The 17,303-nt window shown below is 39.3% G+C and overlaps 1 protein-coding gene across 9 annotated transcripts in view; it reads left to right on the top strand.

The window, feature by feature from the left end:
• The window catches only part of TRAK1 (trafficking kinesin protein 1), a 127,009-nt gene that overhangs the window by 77,088 nt on the left and 32,618 nt on the right, over positions 1-17,303 (top strand). For 7 of the 9 annotated variants that reach the window (XM_085051331.1, XM_085051330.1, XM_085051327.1 and 4 more), the window contains 2 exons: positions 10,036-10,112; positions 13,354-13,470. In XM_085051331.1, coding sequence (XP_084907457.1) covers positions 10,062-10,112; positions 13,354-13,470 — 168 coding nt within the window. In that variant the 5' untranslated portion in view covers positions 10,036-10,061. Of the gene's footprint in view, positions 1-1,201; positions 1,575-10,035; positions 10,117-13,353; positions 13,471-17,303 lie in introns of those variants that run through there. The other 2 variants (XM_085051332.1, XM_085051328.1) reach the window with 2 other exon arrangements.

The following is a 17,303-nucleotide window of genomic DNA, read 5'->3' as shown; positions in this document are numbered from 1 at the left end:
AAAGGTTAAGTTGTTTTGAGTAGCAAGATCTTTCTTTATTCAGAAATGAGTGTTTATTTCCTCAGCAAGCAATTACATGTATTTCATATCCCTTGGCTATTATTTATATAAACACTGTTGCATTGTTTGCATATAAATGTCAAGAGTTTAAAACTTAAAACAGAATAATTCGTTATTATTGTGTAAAATTAGTTCCTTCCCATCTCATACTACCTTGTTTTTCCTCACCACTAGAGAAGTGGTGATAAATTGTTCCTATGTGTTCCAAACTCTTGTGTTCTAATGGCTTGTAATGTAAAGTTTGTCTGTCTGTTCCTAGCAGTTACGTTCCCTCAGAGGATGATGAGGTGCCTTTGCCTTGCAGTGACTGCAACTGCTTTGCCCCATGATGTAGATAGGAATGCTTTCTGCAAGCAGCAAAGGGCACCTGCTTGCCGCTGGAAGGGAGGCAACTTGGCAAACATGAAATATCTATGGCTACAAGAAGTTAAATAAGAAAGTTAGCTTGCCCTGTGTGTGTAGTCAAGATTAGCAAACACAACCTGTTGAAAACCAAGAGGTCTGAGCACAGGAGATTTGTTTTCTTGTTGAATAAAGAAGAGATGTGACCCTTGAAAATTCACTAGGGCTCCATATGTGGACTTGTGAGGTATTTCTTTTCCCACAGCAGACTGAAGAGAAAAATCACTGTGGAAAACACAGTATTTGACAGCTAATGTGATATGTCATTTAAGTTCTTTCTACCAGTGTAATCTCTTTTTTCTAAAAGCAATAAAAAAGCTTCTTTCCCCTGCCTGTCTTCATGCAGTGGTTTTAGCATGTGGTGGATGCTGCAGTCAGACTGTACTGCACAATAGCCCTGGGTATCAAAATCTCTCTGCTGGGTGGGATTGGCTGTGTGTGAGCACAGGCTCAGACTGTTCACAACTCCGGTGAGGTCTGACTGCATTGGGCAACTCGAGAGGTGATTTATGACTCTGTAACAGTGCACACCCTTCCCCAGGTGTGACAGTCAGAGGCTGGGTCAGACTTCCGTGTTGAGACACTTGTGGGGAGCTACCACTTCACTCAGAAAAGCAGGGGCAGAAGAGAGAGAGCCTTGTTGACATGAGGAGTGTCGGGGAGGGGCTTTCAGGCCATTAGCTTTGCCTGAAATATGTTAGTGGGGCTTTTGGGCAAAACCTGGCTGCTGTCAGAGTTGGTATGAGGAGCAACATAAACCTTCTAGTAATTATTAGACAGATGGTCTCTTCCCTCCTCCACCCCATCTGTACAACACAAAGCTGTGGCACTAAGGACAAATACTCAGTGGCTTTGGAGCTCCCTGGCTGAGCATGTGAGTGAGGAAAGATGGTATCCTGCTTTGTGGAGACCTCGCTTTGCTCTCCCCAGAGACACAGCCTCCGAGGGAATGACTTCCCGTTGCCTGTGAGACTAAGGCGTCGTTTTGTGTCTGTCTGGGATAACTTCAGCAATGTCAGGAAACGAAGAGGAAAGCTATGAATATGACTGTGAAAAGGAAAATGAGAGGGAATGCGCTTTTAACAGGCAGAGCCTTGATATCTTGGAAGAAGGTACTTTTCACCTTTTGTTTTTAATCTTTCATGGTAGTAGCACATGGCAGTATATAAATTATTTGAGTGATATTTGTGGATTAAATACAAAAAATTCTGCTTTTTATATGTGTAGCCAGTATATTTAGATGAAATATTTGTCTAATATCTGAATAAGATAAATCTTAATTTATGGATACTTCTTTAAAGAAGAAATGCATGATCAACAGATGAAGGCTGTGCAATACCTATATTATAATGAAACAGGAATTGGGAAATTTTCTCTTTCTGGAATACTGGTGCATTTTTAATAAGCAAACCCTGTGTGGGCCTTATGAAATGGTATATTTTAGGTTATCATTCCCAGCAGGTGCTTCTAGAGCAGAGCAGCAATTTTGTGCTTATCCATGAATTTCAAAGTGCAGAGACAGAAATAATCCAAGTGTTGAGTCCTATGACTTACATTTTCAATAAAACAAACAACCCAAAAATGTTGTCATACTTTCTGGAAATAATGGGCAACTGGCCCATTCAGATGGAAATGGGAATGTCTGCGCATTGACAATCTTCCTGTGCACCTGCTATATAGAGAGGGTACCTATTCTAGGGCTGCTTCCAGCCAATCTGGCAACCTTTCTCAGGGCTTCATGTACCAAAAGCTGAATCCACCATTTCTGTTACTTCATGTGCTGTAAATTTTGCTCTGAAGCAATTTTATGATAGAGAATTGTTACTTCTAAATACACTATTATAAAGCTAATGTAAGGATTGAAGCTTTGAAGGATTGTTGGCACGGAGAAGGCAACTTGCTGTGAATTTACACCCTAATTCACCTCATGGGAAACAGTTCCTGTGTCCAGACTCTTGGTGTATGAACCATGCTCTTTGAATCCCATTGCATCATTTTCCTGTGAAAACTCCGTAACATTCAAATATCCCACCTGGTTTACTGATCTGTGTGTCTGCAAAAAAGAAAGATGCTGAAGAGAATATTGGTGAAAAGAAAATTTCAAACTGGTGATTGGGACGGAGAGGAACCTTATCAAGAGAGGCCAACTGACTTTTTTTTCTCTATTTTATTCCTATTTTTTTAGCAATTAAATGATTGCTGAAGCATACATCATGCTGTTCTTATTCTTTCTGCTGACTTTACCTTCCATCCTGATCTAACAGTCTGAAGCTGTTCTTGTTGATTTTGAGAGAAGGAAAAAAAGGAGTTCTATCTGGGATAAATTTAGCCCTGTCTTTCTACAGTGCCTTCCTCTCAAAAGCTCAGTATGTGTTTGAAATGTCTTCTAAAGATGCCATGTCTTGTCCGCCTATGCGTTGATGTCACCTACATGCTCAGGGTAGCAGAGATACAGATACACAAAACTGATACATGGTATTTCTATGTATTTTTGAACGTGGGTGTGCTTCACAGGGTAGTATTTCTGTAGGAGAATGGTTGAGTCAGTCCATTCTGTAAGTAAAGTGGCTGGAAACACCAGCGTGTAGCCTTCTCATGCTGAACAAAAGAAACATTCTTGCTATATCTGGCTGTGAATCTGGTACCAGAAATGGAAAACTGGAGGATATGCTTCACTTCAACCATTTATAGTTATTGAAAAGAAGAGGATAAAAACTGTGTAATTAAGACTCCTTAAATGTTTGGCCTATTCCATGTGTAGGATTTGTACTCACTTCTTGACTATTATTTCCATAGTCATTTTGATGTAGTGAGATTTTTCTCTGTCCCAACACTTAGATGCTGTAGCTTCCCTCAGTCCTGTTTCTAGAGCTTGTCACAGAATTAACATTGCTGTAACGCCAGGCAGCATTACAGTCAGTTCTCTTCATGAGAGTGGGAGACACCTTCATAATGGTCTGTGCAGAGCAGTCTTAGAGTCAGTGCATTACTTTGGAATTGTAACATTGCCTGACAGCAATATGTTTATTTTTCGTTTGATAAACTGGCCTCGGGGCTGACTGCAGTGAAACTTTGCTCAGGGATATCTGTTGATAGTGTCTGCTCAGTTTGTCTTCTTAAAGGAACCTGAGCTGTGAAAGGACAGCCTGTCAGCTTTCATTGATTAGTGATTTGTTGGGTCAGTTGTTTCTGAAAGGGAGCTATGTTTTGATTCTTGCTTTTGCAGATGGAGCAGGAAAGGACTCTCACCTACTAAGGACCTATGATGGCAGCCATTCCCATTTACTAATGTAGTTTAAAAGTCCTCTTTATCTAAAGTACTTAGTATACGCAGGCAAAGAATCTGTCTCAAGCTGAATTAAAAAGAAACGAGTAAGTCTTGGAATCACTGATAAAATCTTAAATTAGGCACTCCAGGGTTCTGACTTTCAGAAAATGTGAAATACAATAGGATGGAGGCCATTCAGAGCTCTGAAATCTGTAAATGCTAAAGCAAAAAAGATGGAGAGGAGTAATTTCTGAAAAATTTGGCACAGCCATTCCCTCCCAGAGTTGGAATAGGAAAAGATCACATATTTAAGAAAGGAGAGACAGCTGACAGTGCATGGCTCACAGGCTTGTAACTTCATTTTAGGGTTTTTAAAGATGTACAGTCCAGATCCTCATTTAAATCTTTCATGTTCAAATCTTTTCAGTTACACTGACTGCAGTCCAGACATTTCTTGACAAGCAATGAATGGAGGACAATGTCAAGACAGTAACTCAGTAGCTAGTAGTAAAAAATCCTGCAAAAAAAGTTTTATCTTTCAAGACAAGGAGCTATGCTGAGCTGTATCTGTAAATGATGTATGCATTAAGGCAATTAAGAGAATTAAGGTGAATTCTCTCTAGAGACTTTTTGTTATTTTCTTAGTTTCACTTTGTGTCTGTATTTTCCAAGTTACCACATTTGATCTGTGTTTATGCCAATAGGAGGAACAAGTGCCTGATGCTTCTTGAAATTTCTTTTAACTTGATTTTTCATTCATCATGAGAAAATTTGATGCAGTTCATGTCCTACTTAGAGGAAGTGCTTTGAAATTACTCCCTGCCTGAGGTTTCAGGCAGAGACTTTAAAACAGAAGTAACAACAATTTTTTTTTTTCTGCAAACCTGAGGTTAAGTAATAACAAAGGTTTGTATGTCAGGCTTTAATATTGGAGTTGCTAAACTGTTTCAATACCCTGTGAGAGAAATGGCAGTAAACAAACTCTTCTTGAATCATAGCCTTAAACATCGAGGTAAAATCTCTTCTTCCAGAAGAATCAGTACCTGCAGCTCAATATTAAAAGATTATTTTGCAAACTTTGCCAATTGAAATTACAGTGAGCCAGGCTGTAACATTTGAAGAAGACAAAAACCAAATCTATTGCTATTGTTTGTTGAACTTGCTGACTGAGTGTGTATCACTCACAACATTATGTTCTTCCAGACTCCTACACGGAGCTAACCCACAGTGTGATCCGACAGTTGTGAAGCAGTTGGCATGCTGTGACCGCTCCTTATCCCTCTAACCAGGGTCACAGCCACCCGCTGACCTCCCCATCTGCCTTCTGGAGCGACTGGCCTGTTCCCTCCTTGGGGAATGTAGGGGGAGGCTGAGGGAACTGCTGGGATGTTTTGTTAGGATTTGGACTTCTGGCAAGTTGTGACTCAGAAGCATATTCTTCAGGCTCTGGTGACAGTAGTATCTTAAAATTTTTAAGCTCTTTAGATGGGTGTGTTCTCTTAGGGCTGTCTCAAATGTGGCAGGCAACAGCAGATCTGAAACCTCTGCCCCGGTTTAGCCAGGGCTGCCAAAAACACCTCTTCACTGAAGGAGAAGCTACCATGTTTATCTTCAACCATGCAGAATCTTTCTAGTCTGGGTCAGTAACAGCTGACAGCACATTTTAGCTATAATTTCCCTGAGTTTATTTGAACGGTAATATACCTCAAATGGCACAGTTTCAGGATTTCACATGTGCTTGGCTCAATTTGATGTAGTGCTCACAGTAACTTGTGCCAGAGCATAACTATCAGTGGCTCTGGAACTGAAGCTGTGATTTTTAGCGGGTGCTTTATCCTTGGAGTGTAAAAATAGCCTTTGAGAAATTAATCCATCGAGAGCTGAGGAGTCAGAGTCTGCCAGGGTCTTCACTGGCTAACGTTTGCCAAATGGCAGCAAGGAGCATGGCTGGTCAGTCAGCAGTGCCATGTGTGTTGTGTGTGTCTCCATGTGCAGCATTTAGGATGCCATGCCCTTGCCATTGTATCTCCAGTGTTTGGACAGAGCTGTGAGCAGAGGGGAGTGAGACAGAAACTGTGAGGCAGGGCTTGACTGAGCACGAATATAGCAGGCCTTGTCAAAGCTAAAGGCTTTGGGTAGGGAAGTGTTAGGACAAAAAACACTGTTCCCTCCTGCCACCTTGCCAATAAGAAGCATCAGTGTTTAAATTGCAAGAGATCTGTGCTCCATGAACAGTATTCCTTTCCCCTGATGGAGTTTCTGATGCAGTAAGTTTTGGTAGTAGGGAAATCTTCATGCACTAGGGTCTTCCCTCTTAGACTCTGTAATTATACAGGTCAATATTACCTGCCCCAAAAGTGAAACTTGTCAATAGCATCTTAGCCCTCTTACATTTCCCAATAGTTAGAAATAGATGTGAAGAGGAGCAACGAGAGCTGGGCTTTCCTCTTCAGCAGTTGCTGCTCTTTTGTATTCCGTTAGTTTATCCCTGGTTGATGGGTCTCAAAAATGAAGAGGGAGTATGTGTTGAGGAGGGATATAAAGAGCAGGAGCTGATTACACCTGTGACTGCTGGCTCCAGTATTATTTTTTTCCTTCGTTCCACTTGAATCCTTTGTTTGATAGGTGGTGGCTCTTTGCAAAAGCTGCCAATAGTGGTTTTCTTGTTCTCTTTCCCTTCCATGTCTGTTTCCTGTTCCTGGAAACATCCTTTACTCTAAGCAGCATGCTAATTGGATGGGTGAATTTCAGGGAGCATTCCAGAAAGGTGCGTGTGTTCCTCCATCTCCCTGCGCATCTTCAGTTTGGGAATCAATGCTCCATTAAATAGATGGCAAGAAAAAAGAGCAGAGTACATCCTTTCAGCTGTATTTATGCTGGGAAGCATAGGAATGCAGTTACCAGTAAATTTGCAAGCTTTAGCACAGTATAAAGATGGTGCTAGGTACTTTAGGGCAGAGGAAATGTTTGATCTGTGTAGTGTTTGTCCATTTGTGTGTTTGGCTTTAAAAAAAAAATCCCAAATACTCTGAACTGCAAATGTGTCCCCAGTACCATGTATTTAGTGCTGTCATGTAAATAATATGATGGGAGTTTTTCTGTTCCTTGTTTCCTGTTTTAGATCTGTGACATTAATTCAAAGCAGTTATCAAAATACCTGGGTTTTTTAAATGATTCTTTCTTTCTGTATAGTCTGTCAGCCTTCTCCATAAGCTGAAACATGCAAAGTATATTTGATTTGGCTATTTGCATGCATCCCTGCATTTAGGCATGGCGCTCCCTATCACCCTCAAGCAAAAAACTATAGATGTGTGAGTGAGCAAAAAGAGGTCAGTAATTTGTCACAGTAGGTTTTGCATTACAAAGCATTGTCCTTCATTTGCTCTTGTTTTATCTTTACAGCAGTGTTACCAGGCTCTCATATTCATCAGAAACTCCAGCAGCTAGAAACCTACTATGTAGGGTCCATTAGATATGTGGCGTGTCGGGGGAACTTTTCCTCTGCATGCTTCACTGATCATGCCTCTAAATGGTTTTTCAGAATGGTGTGTCTTTTTCACTGACAGATTTTTTGATCACTAAAGAAATAAAAATTGCTGCACTAGGAACTGCCCAAATGTTATCTTGTTGTCTGTGGAGGCTGAATATTTAGACACTTTTAAAGTTTGGGGTTTTTTAAATGATGTTTCTGAATTCCACTCTCCCGTCACTTTTCACCTGCTCTTCCCCACAAGCCGTGATTTCTGAGTAATGGAAAGCAACACCTCTTTGGAAGTTGGCTCTCCTTCCAAAAGGAAATCCTTCCTTTTAGTTAGTAGCTCTTTATTTCCACAATATTGTATGTAGTAGTAATTGGCAGTAGTTGACTGAAGGATTTTATTATATACAGTATACTGAAGTTTGTTTCCACTTGGATGCTGAAGAGGATGCATAAGAGAATACATGCTTTGAAACCCTTTCACACTGGCAGGGTAGTGTATGAAGATCTCAGTTTTAACAATGACCAACAGAACTTTGATGGAAATTTCTAGATATAAAAGCTATTGGTAACCAGATTCTACTTCGCTGCTGGTAGTGTCTGTTGTGATAATGCTGTGGTGCTACCATGCCAGGTTAAAGTTTAAACGGTGAGTTCTGAAGGAATAACCAAGGGAGTGTCCATACAAATCAACCTTTATCACTCTCCCAGCTGAGTGACTTTATTCTGTCTGTGGGAACACTGTCCTTTTATCAGTTTGGCTCTTAGGAAGGTTATACATTTACCTGAATTAGGATGGTGTGAGGTTGCCATAGTCCTACTCAGTGGTGATTGTTAGTGCTAGGTACAGAGTTGAAATGAGCTTGCTAATGACAATGTCAAATATTATTTTATAGTAGTGATGGAATGTTGTAACCAAGGGAACTATTTAGTGTGCAATTGTTTTGGAAACCTGCTGGCGTCAGGATTTCTGATAGATATTTTATGGCATGAATTATGAACGTACTATATTTAAAACAAAATGGAGTTTATGGTGATGTCAATTTCTCTGTGTGCGGATAAATAGTCGCCTGAACATTACACCGTCTGTCTTTATGTGAAGTTTTTATGGAAAACTTCTGCTTAACTCCTTTATTTATTATAGCTGATGCTATCTGCAAGTTACTGCATTTTTTTTTCTGTGGGATCCTGATTAGTCTGCTTTTGAGTAATACAGCAGTAGTAAAAATACAGATGTACTGTATTTTTACTACTGCAGTGGTAGAGTTATTCTTTCTATTCTTATGTAATGTTTGTCAGGTTATTACTTTGAAGCATAAACTTTTTGCTGTTACCACTTTCAGACTTATTATTTGGATAAATGCAATTATATTTTGAATACTCTTGTATAGCATTCTTTGGAGTTCACTGGAACTACTCGTGTCAATAAATGGTATAAATGTATTCAGGATCCTCAAAAGCAGAATTAGAGAAACAGGAAAGTAAATGAAGAAATTGGATTTCTTGCCCTAGTTTAGGCAGTTTTCTGATATTTAGGTATGGAAAAATACCCTCCAACATTTCAACAGATATCTAAGTAGTGTTGCATTTGATGTATTATCAATGTGCCTTAGTGGTGATCAGCTGTATATTTGTATATATGCAGATTGTATATTTATGAATCAGGTAATGTTATTTCCTTAGTGTGACAAACTGTCTCCTGCTAGTGTTACTGTACAGTTCTTTTTTTTCTTCTCGCTATTTAAATCCTATTAGGCCTGATCTGTCTCTTCCTCCACCTTAATGTGTGCTGGAACATTAGCTTATCTGCTAGACTGAGCTTTAACTGACATTGCCAAGGGTAAATCCTCTGAAGAGCAGTTCAGGCTACAGCAGCCTGATAACTCGTAGTCCATGTGATCCACTGAATTTCATTAACAGTCCTGTTTTCCAGATTTACAGAGTTTGAGGAATAGGTGTGGTTGAAAATAAAAAGAAAAGAGTAGACTGGAAAATGCTGTTGTTTCCTGTGATGGTTTGTGAATTTTTTGAAAACTTGACTTCTAGATAAGTCAGTGTAGCATCTTAAAGGATCACCTATGGTGGTAGACTGAATTTCTGCATACTTTCTTCAGTCTGACAAAACTCCTGGTTCCACCTTAATGGTTAATCATCTCAACCAGTCTAAATAAATACTTGTTATGAGTTATTCTGTGGTCACTGTGGTGTGGCCTGGTGAGCCATTTCTTATTTTACATGCATTTTGTATTTACTTCACTGTCTTGTACCAAAAAACCCAGTTCTTATCGACTTAATATGACATAGTGTCTTTCTGATGAACAGTGCTTCTAACAGTATTGGAGTTGCTTATTCATGGAGTAATGCTCCATGGAGTATGCATGTCATACAATGAGTAGGTGGCATGTTAAAATCCTATTTATGTATATAAGAACATCTGTTTTGACTTCCTGGTTTTTTTTTAATAAACTCAAGATAGTCATCTTCAGAGAAGGAAGTTTTTATATTTAAAGTTTGTTCTGCTGCTGACAAAAGCAAATGCTCATTACAAGAGGAGCATTTGGGGGGGTGTGGAGGTTGAGTTTTGTTTGTTTGTTTTTTGTTTTGTTTGTTTTGACTTTTTAGCTCTTGATATGCTTACCCAAAGTTTGACATAGGTAGTTTTTAAGATGAAAACTTATGCACACCTGAACTTAAAAAGGTATCTCTTGCAAAAGATGGGAGTTGGACTTCAGTGATCCTTGTGGGTGTCTTCTAGCTCACAATATTCTATGATCCTCCCCCAATATTTCTGCCTATCTGATTAATGGTTTGCTTTATTTCTTCACAGTTTTATGTGCTGAAAGAGTGGGCCAGATGACTAAAACATACAATGACATAGATGCTGTAACACGTCTTCTTGAAGAGGCAAGTATTATGTCTGTTTAAGGACCCATATGCAGTATGAGAAAGTACTACTGAAATTACCTGGTACCACTACTAAACATTGTTGGTAGATTGTCCTCCAGTAGGGAGGAATAAGGGCTCTAAATGTATGTACACTTTATCTCATTGGTAAAGTAAATACTTTTCCTAAGTAAAGATCATTTGTTCACCACAGTCAAATGGATTCATTACTTCTGCTTATTTTTCAGTGGAGGTCATGTAACTTGTTCTTGGCCAAATGTTTGCCCTAATGAATGAGGAGGAGGAGGAATCATCTTAAAATGACACATATTTTCACAGTACATGTAAAACTAAGAGTATCATTATTGATGGATATATTCTCTTCAGAAAATATTAGGAAAAAAGCTCACAGTCTTGTATTCATAATTATTATCTCAGATAATTTCTTTTCCAGAGAAGTACATAGGCACAAAATTAGAAAATATCTAGTACTCCATTTATCTGTTTTTCTTCTTTTCCTCCTGTTTGGTTGATTTGGTTGTTGTTTGTTGGTTTTTTAACACCATTATTATGAAAATTGGTACTCCTGTAATCCACCCATAGATGTCAAAAAACAACTGTCATGGCATGATGCTTATGTTCAATAAATATCATGATAAATTGTTTGACTGAAATTAGCTGTTTTTCTGTGGTAAACTTGAGCGATGATTTTCCAAAGAGTGCTTATGAGTAATTCTTTAGGTGAAAACTGTTACAATTGTATTAGTTCATGGCTGACTGCAATTTAATCCTTTTTATACTCAATTGCTTACTTATTGCAATAGCAATGTCAAAAATGGAGTCTTTCCAGCCAATTGGGTGATCTGTTACTCTTCTAATTCTGCAAGAAAAAAAGCATGGCAATGAATACTCGCATCTCCCACCATTTTTGATACCCCTCAGTGCAGTACAGTCTTATATTTTGTGCTTTGAGCTGACCCCATTCAAACACCTCTGCACAAAACACCTGTTAAAACTGATGCTTTACCCAAAAGACTTGTCCTGGAATAATAACTTGTAGTAACAGTCCGTTACTTGTTTGTGCCCTGTTCCCCTTGCCTTGTTTGGCTGAGATTTACTACATTTGTTCTTTGGCTCCTTCCAATAATGATGGCAGCATTCTGCCAAACTATTTCCTCTCCTGACTCCCTGTAGCCAAATGAGTATAGATCCAGGCATCACACTCATGGGAGCAATGCTTGAAGGACTTGCTGAGCCATTGTTTTAAAGCTTTTTGTGTACTTTCCTGTCTGGATGTTGGCAAGGGAAAAATAAGGGAGTGTATAGTATGTCAAACTTTATTGAAGCAAATACTTTCAGTGAGCCTTTTTGTTTTATTTGACCATCATTTCTGATGAAATTACTCTGTTCATAGGGATAGGTGCCCTTACAGCACCTTTCTCTGTTCTCTAGATGATGGTTATCACAAGAGATTACATTCATGTCCAGAATTTAACTCCTTCTGTTGCTTTCCCACATACAAGTGAGGGAAAAAGCAGAAGCTGCCCATTGTTTGTCCTTCATGTTTGCAAGCTTCAGGTGCTTGCATTACAAGGTTGATAGAGTGAAAGGTGCAGCATTTGGGAAGATAGGAAAGAGAAGATCTCAAAACAGAGTATGTACAGATATTTCAGAAATCTGTGCCTATTGCCCTGAAACTAACCAAAGGGAGTGGAACCAGGCCTGCCTGGGTACATGGTAAGAACAGGAGCAGACTTCTTCATGAATGTGCTTTCTTATCTTTTTTTCTAGTAATAGTATAAATGTGTCCTTCGCAGTATTATTTTTTTACACGTTGCTGTAATAAATCAGTTCCTTGTTATTGTGTGAGTAATTTGCCTGTCCCCAAACTGAGATTTAGAGCTGAATTGCTAAAAATTGTGTAGGAAGTCAGGAAGTTTTTTGAAGAGCCTGAACATACACTTAAATTCCTCAAATTGGAAGTTAAAAACGTTGCTGCTAGATAGCTCCTCCTCTGTAGAGTTAAAACTGCAGCAATATATTTTTTCCACTCAGTATTTATGAAGTGATCCAAATTAGTGAACAATAAGTTGGCTTAAAATATAAACCACACGTATTTTGGGTAACTTTGTGAGACCTATTGTTCTGAAAGATTGTACATAAGATTACATAAAGATTTTGTGACTAGATAGTGCCAGTAGCTTTCAATGCAAATGTAAGTCTGACCTTCAGAAACTATTTGGAAAATACTATTTGCAGATACAGCAGTGATCAATAACCTCTCTTTTTATTTACTGATTATTATATGACTTTTTTCCATTATGAAAGCCTCTACATTCAAATTCATTGACTTCAAATCTCTGTGAATAGTAGCTGTAGGTTTTTTAGACTTTGTCATTAATGTGGGCATGAAATAAGGTAGCATTTAGTCATAAAATCTGGATGATATTTAGGGGCAGTAAATAAGCCCCAAACAGTATTTTTGGTGACAGGGAGAAAATTCATCCTCAAATGGTGTTGAACTAAAGGTACATGGAGAGTTAACCACAGCACTATTCTACCACTATTAAAAAAAATACTGGTTAAATTGGAAAGTGATTACTAGAAATGCTTAATGAACAGTGCAAAGTTCTGTCATCCTCTCCCAGGCAGATTACAGTCTCATGGATCAGCTTCTGCAAGGCTGAGACATCTATATGTCCATGTCCTAAACAGGATAAGCTAGTTTTTTTTGGTATGTGTGGTAAAGTGTCAAGACAGGTGATTTCCATTGCTGTGCTCATGGAGGAGAGGAAAGAAGAGGCCAAGCATGACATGAGAGCAACCACCTGATGTAGATTTGGGCATATGCAAAAAGGGAAGAGTTAGGATTTGTTTTTATACAAAAGTACTAATGGTAGTGCATATACAAAAATAGGAGCTGAACATTCATTGTGGTGGAACTGGCTTCTACTACTGCATAGTTTATTGCCTTTTTTTTCTAGGTGGAGCAAGTGGGAGCCGAAGAATGCTTTGAGAGAGGAGCAATCTTTTCTGAATAATGTTGTAGCATATGCAAGAGTAGAAAAGGAAAATTAGCAAAACCCTCACAGAAGGAGGGTTTTGCAGAAGGAAAAACTTTTCACAGAAGGAAAAAGTCTTTTTATTGTTGAAGTGCTTGTTCCTTCCCTTTCATGGCAATTTTACCCTCCCTCTAATCACCCTCCTTTGGTGATTAAAAAAAAAAAATTGAAATTAGCTTTCTTTTCTTAATGCTTCACAGAAAGAACGGGACTTAGAATTAGCTGCTCGGATTGGCCAGTCACTGTTAAAGAAGAATAAATCACTGACAGAAAGAAATGATTTCCTGGAGGAGCAAGTAGAACACATCAGAGAAGAGGTAAGATTTTTACACCTGAGTGCTGTAAATGCGAATGATGGGGGAAATTTTCTTCTAGCGTCACCTTGTCCATACATTTGGCTGTGTGCAATCTGTTCCACTGTCTGACCACCCTCACTGCTAAAAATTTCTTCATTATATCAAGTCTAAATCTCCTCTCCTTTGGTTTAAAACCATTATGCCTTGTCCTGTCACAACAGACCCTGCTATAAAGTCTGTCGCTGTCTTCCTTGTAAACCCCCTTTAAGTACTGAAAGGCTGCAATAAGGTCTTCCCAGAGCATTACCTTCTCCATGCTGAACAACACCAATGCTCTCAGCCTTCCCTCATACGAGAGGGAATATTTTTGTGGTCTCCTCTGGACCTGCTTGAACAGGTCCATGTCTATCTTGACCTGAGAACTCCAGAGCTGGGTGCTCACCAGAGTACAGGAGAGGAGGAGAATCCCCTCCCTCAGCTTCTTGGCCACACTTCTTTTGATGCAGCCCAGGACATGGTTGGCTTTCTGGGCTGGGGGTGCACATATTTGTGTGATCAATAAAACACACCAGAAAGCTGGTATCATTTCAAGTAGCACCTGTGCTTTAAAAGAGCTCTTTATCTGTAAGTACAACTGTCACTAACTCCGACTTAATAACTGAGCTAGGAGCAAATGTTGTTTCTCCTATTCTGGGACAGTGACCTTGCTTTTTGAATCTCATGCATATGTAGCTTTGAGCAAGACAGAGAGAAATACTATGTTTGTAGGGAGAGCAGAAGAACAATGAACCACAGTGGATTGCAAACTTTAAAAACAATTCTTAATTAAAACTTGCATTATAGCCCTGAGATGGGCTGAAGAATAAAGTGTGGATGGAGTGGTCGCTGGTGTGTGATAAATGGTGATGGAGCACACATTGAAATAATACCCTTTGATGTGACTTACCCTTTTTGGCATAGAAAACTAGTTCTCTTCTGTGCCAAAGGAGTGCTGTTGCTTGCTACCCAAGTCCATTGTGAGGCAGACCAATTTATTTGTGCATTGGCCAATATGACATTTATTAGATATGTGCAAAGTGACTGAGTAGGACTGTGCATTCATATCATCTATCCATAGTGGAAAACTTGATTGAGGAAGGTGGAGGACAGGGATAAGCTTCCTCTGTCCACGTTGTTTTTATTTAGTGGGACTGAGGAGCAGCATTAGGAAAAGTGCCACCAGAAATAAGCCTCTTACCAGGTGGCTTGGTATGTTGGGCCATATGTTCTGTCAGCACCTTTCTTTCACACTGTTGTTTAGACTCCTTCAGAAACTGATGCTTTTGAGGCAGAGCTCATCAGACTTTAAAGTCATGATAGTTTTGTGTATTGAAAATCTGTCTTTAGTAGGTTTCAGATTTTCCGTTAAAACTGAATTTTGAATTATTTGAACAGAACAGTAAGTAAGACAACTGTATTTAAGGGAAAGAGATAAGAATTTATTTTGTACTTCTAAAATTCTGTAAAAATTGCCTAAAAATGGTTTTCCAGGAGATATGTGTTTTCTGTAATACAGGGACAAATCCTTTCTGCTTTTATTGGTGTATTTATCATGGTGTTAATAATTTAGCTTTATATCTGTATATGTCTCATAGCATTAATAATTTAACTTTATATCTCTTTGACCTTTGTCATGACAAAACCTTCTGTCCATCCCATTAAGCAGACTGAGTTTTTCCGATGTGCTGGTAACACGCCGCAGTGACAGGTACATGTCAAAGTAATAGAGACCAGTGCAAAATGCATCAGATTCTTGGGTTTGTCTTTTGGGTTTTTGTTGCTAGTTTACGAAGGGGCTGTGATCATGTTCAGTAAAAACTGATGGAACTGAGATTTTTCTTCCTGTATTGCACTAGAGAACAAAGAGTGAGCAGACTGAAGCAAGCACTATACTGTGTGCACAGACACTTCAGTCTCAGCTTACTGTTTCAGTATTATATTCTAAAAGCATCAACATTATACTGGAGAAACTTTCTTAATTGTAAAATATTTTGGTTACAGAGATGGGTGTCTGCCTTTTCAGCAGCAGAATGTAGTTCCCAGGTAGTGTATCTATCTGCTGTTGTATTACGATGTTCAGTAAGAATGCTGCAGCTCCAGTCTCAAGAGCTGTTCCTTTTCTCTGGGATGGTGCTACCTACACTTCAGTATTATCTCCTTTGAAATTAGAGTTCAGTATCAAAGAATTGTCAACTGTAAATCTGCACAATGTGAACTGTATTTGGTATGGAGCTAATTAGGTTTTAACTTACCTTAATCTTCCTGAATTTCCCAGTTTCTGCTTCTTTTTCCTCTGCATATTTTGTCCCATGTTTCTGAAGCTAAAATGGCAGCACTTCCAAGACAGTGTCAGTCCTCAAATAACACCACCTCAAACTTGCATTAACTTCTGGGTAATACAGCCCTCTAGACCTGTTATTCTAGTTCCAGGTCACCTGTCAGAGTTTGTGTTTTGATGACAGCAGGTTTCAAAGTCCAGGTTTGATTTTGTTCTCTGTAAAGTGAGAAGAAAGAAAAAAGCTGAATTACAGTCCCGAATGGTGTTTTAAAAAAGGGAATACTGCTTTTGGTCTATTAAGAGTAGAAAATAATGTTGAAAAGACAGAAATGCTCTTTGACTTGGTACTTGGTGTGCATGATGTTTACATACATTGTAACAGGGTGTCTTCCTTTTGAGTAATTCCAACCCCTTAAGTGCTCAGTTGTTGTCAGTCAGGAAAACAGATCATCTCTACTCTTGAAACAGTTCTTCATGGCTCAGTAAGGATGGATCCTGTGAGTTAGGTCCCAAGTCTTTAAACTGTTGTTGTCTGTGTGAGGATACTTTTCTACTTAAATTATTTTTGAGATAGGTGCAAGAGTTTCATGAGGTAGTTCTGAAGCTGAATGAAGCTGTCAGGCCAGCAGAGGGAATTAAAAGCATGAAGAGATGAGCTATCCCCATGCTTGGTTCCTGGGATGTCATGGGCCTTGTCCCATGTGCAGCAAGGGCTCAGTCTCTATTGCTTGGTAATATTACCAGTATTGTGCAACAGTAACATGGCAGTGTTTGCTCCTGAGGGCACATGTTGCAGTGGCTTATGAAAATGTAGAACAGGCTATTTCTGTTCATCAAACAAGTCCTGTGTATTGCAGTAATACACACTGTGTATTGCAGTGTGAAAATGTGTACTGTGTCTGTGGGGCGTCAAACTAATATCCTTCTCCAGCCTACCTGGTGCTGTGCTTTGGATTTGTGACTGAATCAGTGCTGATAATAGTGTTTTGGCTACTGCCAAGCAGTGCTTGCACAGCATCCAGACTTTTTCCTTTTTCCCTTCTGCCCCTCCTCACCCTTTTTTTTTTTTTTTTTCCCTCTTCACTCTGTCTGCCATCTGCACAAGTTGCTGGGAGGGTGCACAGCTCTGGTAGCTGACCCAAACTGACTAAAAGGATGTTTTATACCATGTGTTGTCATGTTCAACAATACAAGGTCAGGGAAAAGAGGAAGAACCTGAGAAATTCATGGTTATGGTGTTTGTCTTCACAAGTGACAGTTCTGTGTGCCAAAGGCCCACTTTACAGTAAGCGGCTGAACATCTGTCTGCCTGTAGAAAATAGTGAATAAATTCCTTGTCTTGTTTTGCTTGCATGGGAAACTGCTTCACATATTAAACTGTCTCAGCCCATGAGGTTTTTCTTGCTCTTGAGCTTGAGTCTCTCCTTCATTCTATGGGGATTGTGAGGCAGACTGTGCTCAGCTGGTGGATGCTTAGATGCTGACCAAAGTTAACACACTGCAAAAGGCTGCATCAAAGGGAGGTGTTGCTGGAAGT

The sequence above is a fragment of the Lichenostomus cassidix genome, chromosome 2 (assembly GCF_008360975.1).
Source record: "Lichenostomus cassidix isolate B80296 chromosome 2, HeHo_3.0, whole genome shotgun sequence".
Classification (NCBI taxonomy): domain Eukaryota; kingdom Metazoa; phylum Chordata; class Aves; order Passeriformes; family Meliphagidae; genus Lichenostomus; species Lichenostomus cassidix.
Note: the sequence above shows the minus strand (reverse complement) of the source record. Positions and strands in the feature narration are given on the sequence as shown.